The sequence below is a fragment of the Arachis ipaensis genome, chromosome B09 (genome assembly GCF_000816755.2).
Source record: "Arachis ipaensis cultivar K30076 chromosome B09, Araip1.1, whole genome shotgun sequence".
Taxonomy (NCBI): Eukaryota; Viridiplantae; Streptophyta; class Magnoliopsida; order Fabales; family Fabaceae; genus Arachis; species Arachis ipaensis.
The window spans coordinates 123,165,907-123,175,276 of record NC_029793.2 but is presented as its reverse complement, the minus strand read 5'-3'; the positions used below and the strand labels follow the sequence as shown (position 1 = coordinate 123,175,276).

General features: G+C 38.5%; 1 protein-coding gene across 1 annotated transcript in view; it reads right to left on the bottom strand.

Moving 5' to 3' along the window:
* LOC107618685 overlaps nucleotides 1-353 on the bottom strand; it is a gene marked incomplete in the record, with an annotated part of 3,596 nt that extends 3,243 nt beyond the window's left edge. Inside the window, 1 exon segment of the mRNA XM_016320814.2 lies at nucleotides 1-353. Within this exon segment, the coding sequence (XP_016176300.1) occupies nucleotides 1-121 (121 nt within the window).

Here is a 9,370-nt window from a genome sequence, read left to right as displayed (position 1 = left end):
GTCGCTGGCGGCGTTGGAGCTCCTGGATGGCGTCGCGGAGGCGCTCCTCGGCTTCCCGGAGGCGTTTATCTGCGTCGGAGTTGTCGGAAGGCGGAGGAGATGGAGGCGACGGCGATTCCATCGCGAAATGGTTGGAGAGAGAGTGTGAGTGAGAAAGTAAGAAACGTTTTTCGCTCAATTTGCCATAAAAATCCAGAGAGGGAGAGAGAGTGTGTATGTGTGTGTGAGGATGAGGTGGTTGTTAGTTAAGGTTCTTATATAAAGAGACTTGTTAACAGTAACTGATATAAGAGAGATGTTGGATTTCATGAGTTTCTTTCATCTGATATTCTGATTTGATTTTTTGCGTTGGACTTTGTTTTCTATTAAGCAGCAACATCCCATCGTAATCCTTCTTCCCTTGCGTACTTGTTAATTATTACTGTTTTATTTTTCACGTTTTTCTCACTCCATGGTTTGCTTTCTCACGTGTCATCTGATTTATTAGTGTGTCTTTAGATTGTGGTTGGTCAATCGAATAAAAATGATTTTATAAATTTGATTTTGAATAGAATTAAGTTTGTGTCAATATAATTTATTACCATTATAAAAATATATAATATCAAACAAAAATTAATAAAAAGTATAAATAATAAATAATAATAAAAAAACTCATATATAAAGAAAAATAATAAAAATTTTATAAATAATACAATACTATGTATAAAGAATAAAATTGGTAAAAGAAAAATAAATATTGAATGTCCATGGCTAAAAGCCAATTAATATAACGCAGAAGTTAAAAATTATAGCTTTTTGTATACGTGGTTTTTTNAAATAAAATATATATTATACATATTTTTTAATCAAATTTTTGTATCAGTCTCTAGTTAAAACATATGGAGTCACATAATTTAGAGATCATTTTAATAATTTTTTTTACCCTTAATATATTTTGCAAATACTAAAACTTGTTCTTCTTTTATTAAAATTCTAGCTTCGTATTCTCTTTTTGGTGTTATTTCTTCTGACTCTTCCTCTTTCTCTATCTCTTTTTTTTTTCTTTATCTGTGTTACCTTAGCTTGGTCATTCCTAAAATTTACCTCCATTCTATGCTTATAGGTATCGTAACTGGAGAAGTAAGAATGAAAAAGATAAAAGGGCGAAAAAGATGAAGGAAGAATATGAGGGTGGAAGTAAAAAAAATGAAGGATTAAGAAAATGGGAAGAATATAAATGTGAAGTGAAGATAAATGTTAAACCAACTGGGATTTAATCGAAAAAGATCAAAAGGACATAGAGAAGAGTTTTCTTTTATTATAAAATAGAATTTGATCGAAAAATATTCTAATTTTTAAAAAAATCAAAAGGGTATATAATGTCTTTTGTTATGTATTTAGTTAATTGTATCTATCTTTTTAAATACAAAACAAAGATATTTGACAAGTTTTTGTCAATTGCTTCCAAACATAATACAAAGCATAAAAATATTAGAAATTGTCTCTGTTTCTTTGTTCTTGTATCTCTGTCTCTGTATTTTTGTCTTAGGTACAACATTTAAATATTTAAGACACTAAAAAGATAAAAACCGTAAATTTGAGCGACTACTTTAGAGATTTAGTTGGTATATGTAATAGAAGTATTAGAACCAAAATAATATTATAAGGATTTTTTTAGTAATTATTCAAACCAGTCTCTGAAATTTTAAAAATCGAAAGAATCTCAAATTTTAAAATATACAAAATAGTCTCTAACATTTATTTCTGTTAGACAATATAATCTCTCTGCTAGTTTGATGATGATTACTGATGTAAAGCGTTAACTCGCTATACATGGCCGTTAAGTATCCACATGTGTTAGACCAATCCCATGGTGCAAAAAAAATTAAAAACTCTTAAAACAGTTATTGAAAAATTCTAAACATTCTAAAACAATTCGTTTGAAATTTTTTATCTTTTTCAAAAACCAACGTCTTATAATATTTTTATTAATCAGAATAATAAAATATTATTAAAAATTATATAATAAATAAAGAATATAAAAAATAACAAAATATATACTAAAAGATAATTTTATTTATTAACTCTAAAATGTCATAAAAATATTATTTAATCATTAACCTATGATACCTACATAAATGTAATGTACAAACCATAATAATAACAACTAAATTTAAAAGGTCATTGCATTATGAAGGTCATTGTTTATATACTTAAACTCCTAAGATATTGACCAAAACTTACACATTTGACTTCATAGGTAATTTGGTTTGCATTGCATACAAATTTCGAAGTGTTACCCTTGTAAGCATTTGCACAAATATTCTCAATTGTTTATGTGAAAAATTTTATGTTAAATCAGAGTTCTTCTATCTTTTTAAATAATACTAGCACATTCTCTTCTTGATAATTAAAGAATGATCATTAATATGATATCTACAAATTAAATTAATATCTTGCATTGTCAAAAATAAATATAAATTTCTTTATTTTAAATTAAATTTTTTTTAGATCACTTTTTAAGGCTTCGACTTTTTGTTTCGACTTTTTCTTTGCTTTTTTTTCCCAAACAGTGGTGCTCAAAGCCTTAAGCATATTCTGTAACAGCATTAGGTCACCACTTTAAGTGCTCAGTCTCAAAGGTTACTTGACACTTTTACACCACAAGCATATGGTTAGGGAAAATCACTCTTTTGAGCTTTAGATCACTTTTGACCCTCCTAACCATTGTACTCAAAGTCTTGGACCTTTTTCTTTTGATTTTTCTTTTTATTTCTTTTGTTGTTTCTTTTGCTCCAAGAGTTAATCTTTTTCTTGTTTCAGAGATTCAATAATATTTTTCTAAGTTCCTGTTCCTCGAGAACCAATATACTCAACTCCAACATCAAATATGCACAGTTAATTTATGCATTCAGAAATAGAGGTGAGGCCACCATGTCAAAGCAACTAAAACACACAAGACATATATAACTCGAATCCTTAAAAACTTTATTATTACTCTTCTTCTTAAAACTTTATTTAAGTTTAATGGGTGGTACATGAGTAATTTTAAAAAAAAATTAATTAAAAAAATTTTAAAATTAACTTACTAAACTAGAAAGCAAGAAATCCTAACAGTGATCATGTAACTCAGAATGGGAAAACAGAAAATTGAATAAAGTACTGAAAACAGAGATAAGATAAGGGAGATAAGGGTGAAACTCAACCTCCTCAGTCATAGTAGCTACTGCTCTCTCCGGAGGATCCCTTCTGGAACTTCAACTCTTCCAACTCGTACCCCTGCTTCTTCTGCTCCTTAGTCAGCTTATGAAGGATGATAGACTGGTTTCTATATTCTTTTTTCAGTTGGTCCATGGTGGATATCAACTGTCCAATGGATACTGCCAGTTGATTCTAGTGCTCACACGAAGGGATACTTTGCTCTTGAGGCCATTCAAGCTGCTTCCTCTGAGGAGGGAGAACTGGCTTCTGAATTGGTGCTTGCCCAAGTTCCTGAGTGTGCTCCATGCTCTTCTTGGTGATTGGGTTGTCCACTGTAATAAATATATCTCTATCAATCTGGACTTTGGCCGCCTCACACAAGTGAGAGATGAGATGAGGAAAAGCCAGCCTAGAGAGGGTTGAGGTCTTTGCTACAATATTGTATATCTCCAAAGGGATTAACTGATGAACTTCCACTTCATTGTAAATCATAATGAAATGGATCATCACAGCTCGCCTCACAGTGACCTCAGAGCAATTGCTAGTAGAGAGGATGGAGCGTTGAATGAACTCCAGCCAACCTCTAGCAACTGGCTTGAGATCATTCCTTCTCAACTAGAATGGCTGACCCCTAGCATCCTTCTTCCATTGTGCTCCAGGGAGGCATATGTCTTTGAGTACTTGATCCAATCTCGGATCGGCTTGTACTCTCCTGTTGAAAGAGTGAGGATCATCTTTTGATGGAGGCAGCTTAAAGATTTCCCTGACTTTTTTCATTCCGAACTGCAGAGTCCTCCCTCGGTGTATGGTGTGCCAAGTTTTGAATTCAGGGTGCTCTTTCTTTTTTTTTTCCCGTCATCTATAGATTTGTATAAAATTCTCGGACTTTCAGAACTCCAACTTCAGTTACGGGGTTGGCCAGAATTTTCCAACCCTTAAGTTGAATTTGCTCTTGAATTTCTGGGTACTCATCAGCCTTTAATTCAAATTTTACTTCCGGGAATTCCTTCATCTTGCTAACAACATTGTAGTAATGTTCCTCATGAAGCTTGGTGTAAAACCGGTAGAGCTCGTAAGCAACTATTAAGGGAGCTTTTTCTTTCCTCTTTCTTAAGGATGATTCCCCAACCTTTGGTGCCCTGGAGAGTGAAAAGTAGAGTGTCCCAACACCAAACTTAAGACTTTTGCTTGTCCTCGAGCAAAGAAAAAAGGAAAGAAAGAGATAGGATGTAAGGTGAAAGGAAGAAAGAATATGAGGGAAGAGGTGTGAAAAGAGTGAAGGAAGTATGCGGATTTATAGTAGTGGGGTGGTGCTAAATTTGATCATGGTAGGGGTGAGGGAGAAATTGGAGTGAATACATGATTTATGGAGAGATGAGGTGAAAAGATATGAGTAGAATTTGTGGAGATATGATAAAGAAGTAATGGGGATTTAGGAGGATTTATATGAAGGAGAAAAAGTGGGGAGGATAAAAAAGATGTGATATTAAAAGATATGGATGCGAATTAGGAGATTTGGTTGATATTCAAATCATTGGTGAAGCTGCCCCCTCCCGTGGCGTTGAATGCCAGTCTGGCGTTGAACGCCGAGAGTGACCCCCTCCTTTTTTTTTGCACCCTTGGTGGTGTTAGACGTCTAATATGGATGTAAAATGCCCCAAGGGGACCAAATTGCACCAAGCAAACATCCAATTTGGACGTTCAACGCCCATATGCCCACACCCTCCCTTTGGCACTGAACGCTAGGATGGCGTTAGGCGCCAGTAGAGGGTTTTCTCCTGGGTGTGTTGTTTTGTTGTCTGAGTGATTCTGTCTCTGTTCTAAGTACTGTACATGATCACAAATGTCATAAAACCTAGGAAAACATTGAAAATTAGTGAAAAATAAAATAAGATAAAAGTAAACTAAAATTGAAATAAAATTGGAATAATTGAAAGGATACTCTTGGTTGGGTTGCCTCCCAACAAGCGCTTCTTTACCGTCATTAGCTTGACAATCACTACTGTCAGGTCAGTAGGTGGGTGGATTGCTCGCGAACAATCTCATCCCCTAGGTAGTGTTTTACTCCGTGGCCATTGACGGTGAATCTGTTGTCTGCATTCCAGTCTTGAAGTTCTACATGACCAAAGGGGGACACTCCAGTGACCACAAAGGGTCGTGACCATCTTGACTTGAGCTTTTTAGGGAATAGATTGAGCCTAGAATTGAATAGCAAAACCTTCTGGCCAGGCTCGAAAACTCTTGAGGCTATCTTCCTATCATGCCACTTCTCTGCCCTTTCCCTGTAGACTTTGGCATTCTCAAAGGCAGCATGCCAGAATTCGTCTAGTTTATTTAGTTGGAGCAACCTTTTCTCTCCTACAGTCTTGGCATCAAAATTCAGAAACCTTGTTGCCCAGTATACTTTGTGCTCCAACTCTACTGGCAAATGACAGGCCTTACCGTAGACTAACTGATAAGGTGACATTCCAATGGGGTCTTGAAGGCTGTCATGTACGCCCAGAGAGTATCATCAAGTCTCCTTGCCCAGTCCTTCCTAGAGGTGCTCACTGTCTTCTCCAAGATTCTTTTGAGTTCCCTATTGGAAACCTAAGCTTGTCCACTTGTCTGTGGGTGATAGGTGGTTGCCACCTTATGACGGACTCCGTACCTCTGTAGAAGTGAGTCCAGTTGTTTATTGCAGAAGTGGCTATCTCCATCACTAATCAGTGTCCTTAGGATACCAAACCTGCTGAAGATATACTTCTGTAGGAATTTCAGCACGACTCGGGTGTCATTGGTCGGTGATACTATAGCCTCAACCCATTTGGACATTGATGACTTGCATCATCTACCTTTTTTTCTTGCATAAAGAGAACCATAAAAGAGCATAAATCTCATTTGATCAGTACAATTCATGCATTATTTGATGAATATTATGGTACACTACTTTGAGATGAGTTATGCTGAATTTCAGGTGAAAAAGGCATCAAAAATGGGTAAAAGACAAATAAGAAGCTGGGCGTGTGAAACTGGCGTGCCAATTGGGAGCAAACGCCACAAAAATGCACTGGCGTGGCACGCCAGAAGCTAGGCGTGGCACGCCAGTACTAAAGTCTAGAGAAGAAGTCCAAGCATGCACGAGGGCGTGGCACGCCAGGGACTGGGCGTGGCACGCTAATACATTTTTCCAGAGAGCTACAATGGAGGACACAAGAGGGGCGTGGCACGCCAGATTGGGCGTGGCACGCCTGACCCACCATCTACTATGGGCATGCCACTTGAGCAAAGGGGCGTGGCATGCCAACTCACCACTCCAAGAAGAACCTCCACTATGGCGTGCCACTTGATGTCGAAGGCGTGGCACGCCAGCTCCAAGAAGCCACTTGGGCGTGCCACTTGAGAACCCAGGCGTGGCATGCCAAGCTTGAAGAGTTCACAAATCCATGGGCGTGCCACTTGAACAGCATAGCGTGGCACGCTGGTACAACAATCCAGAGAAGGGGTTGAAGGCAATTGAAGACTGGGCGTGCCACTTGAAGATGAAGGCGTGGCACGCCAACTCCTCAATCTCACTTGGGCGTGCCACTTGAGCAACCAGGCGTGGCACGCCAATACACAAAGGACCAAAAGCAAGGACTGGGTGTGCCACTTGGTATCGTAGGCGTGGCACGCCAACCCAAGCATGTCACTATGGCGTGCCACTTGAAGGCTGAGGCGTGGCACGCCAACTACTGGAACCAAGACAAGATCATGGGCGTAGCACGTCAGCCTTTAGGCGTGGCACGCTGGTTTAAGTTTCTAGAGAGGATGAAGGAGGCCAATTACATAGGGCGTGCCACTTGGTATCGAAGGCGTGGCACGCCACTCACCATTCTTCACTTAGACGTGCCACTTGAGCAACCATGCGTGGCACACCAGTGTCATTTAGAGAGCAAAGAAGCATTGGGACATGCCACTTGAGTTCGTGGCGTGGCACACCAAACAGAGGAACCACTCACTCACAAAAGGGGCGTGGCACGCCAAACCCTGGGCGTGCCACGTTAGTGCAACTTTCCAGAGAAGCTTAGCCAAGCATAGAGCAAGAGTGTGGCACGCCAGACCTTGGCGTGGCACGCCAGTTCAAGTTTCCAGAGGCAAAGAAAGGTGGAAAAAGGCAAAGGGCGTGCCACTTGAGTTCGAAGGCGTGGCACGCCAACACAAGAATTCCATTAAGGCGTGCCACTTGAGTTCGAAGGCGTGGCACGCCAAGGTTGATAGAGAGATGAGCGTGCCACTTGAAGGATTGGGTGTGGCACGCCAAGCTAGAAATGAAGGGCACGTGACATGCCAGAAGAGCGCCAGCCACACGCCAGCTGGGAAGTCACGCTTATTGAGTGTTTTCTTTTCCCTCCAAAATGTAATTTTCCTTTTTCACTTTTGTAATTCTTTTATTTTACTAGGAGTAGTATAAATACCCCCAAGGAGTACTGAAGAGGGGGTTAAGCAGTCAGTTTTAGATCCACTTTTACACTTCACTTTTGAGTACTTTTTGAGCCATGAGTAGCTAACTTCCCTCTCATTGAGAGAGAGAGCTCTGTTGTACTTGATGGATTGATAATAGTGAAATTCTTCTTCTTTTCATCTTCTCTTTGTTGCTAGAAGGAATTTCGTTCTTAATTCTTAGTATTCAATCATCTTGGAAAAGAGATTGAATGCAATTGGGTTTCATGGGAACCTTGGGAAAGGAAACATGGAACCATGCTTGAAATTCCTTCTCACACTTGAGTAGAATCTGGGTTTTGGTGTTTGGATATGTGACATATAATCTTCCCTCTACTTGGACCTATAATGGTGTGTGGTATAATCAGAGACCAAGCCTATCTCTCTTCATGAGCAATTAGACCAAGGAATTGGCTATTGATTAAGATATGAGAGATTGAGTCACCAAGGGATTGGGGCTCAATCAATCACGATTGCCAAGAGGTCAATAAGTTGCATGATTGAAGAGGATATAAGCTAGATTTGATCCAAAGAGACAACATCTCCCAATCTCAATGAATTTCCCCATTCTTATCTATCTATTTCTTTACAGCTTAATTTTACATTCAGCAATTCCCCATTCCCATTTACATTCAAGTCATTTATGATTCTGCACTTTACATTCTGCCATTTATATTTCTGCACTTTATTGCTTTTCTTTATATTCTAGTCATTTACATTTATGTCATTTACAATTCGATTGATCCACTTAACTAATTCATAAATTAATTAAAACTGCTCGAATTTGCCAGTCTCTGTGGATACAATCCCACTCTACTGTGGGTTATTACTTGACGATAATTTTGGTGCGCTTGCCAAAAGAACTAATTCACCAATTTTTGAATGGGGTGTGAATTTTAGTCATCAAGTTTTATGGCACCATTGCCGGGGATTGGCTTAAATTTGACAGTGATTAAATTGATTGGAGAGCTAGATTAAGCAATTTAAATTCCTTGTTATTTTAGTTCTTTTATTTAGCGCCTTTCATTTTTTTTATTTTATTTTGAGTTCTATCTCTTTCTTCTTTGATTATTCTTATTCATCATCCATATTTCTACTCTTCTAACTGTTCAATTAATTGCACCACTCACACTAACAACCACTCTAACAAGAGTAATTTCTTCATTCATTTTCTTTCTTGCTTTTTGCTTTGTTGGTTGTATGACAGGTAGGAGAAGCGGGGTTTCAACTTCCTTTGATTCTGAACCTGAGAGGACCTTCCTTAGATTAAGGAGGGAAGCAAGAGGGAAGGGAGTCATTGGTACTGAGGAAGAGGAAGAGTATTTTGAAATAGACATGGAGGAGAATATGGAGAACCACCATGAAGAAGAAGCTCACAACCATGCTAGAGAAGGCCTAGTGAATCATGATGGGCAAGAAAGGAGAGTCTTAGGCTCCTACATCAACCCAAACCTAGAAAATTGTGGTAGCAGCATCCTGAAGCCAACAATTCATGCCAATAATTTTGAGCTGAAGCCTCAGCTCATCACACTTGTTCAGAATAATTGCTCATATGGAGGAAGTGCCCAAGAAGACCCTAATCAACATCTCAGCACATTCTTGAGGATATGTGATACTGTAAAGTCCAACGGGGTACACCATGACATCTACAAACTACTCTTGTTCCCTTTCTCACTCAGAGATAAGGCAGCAAAGTGGTTGGAATCATTCCCCAAGGATAGCCTAACTA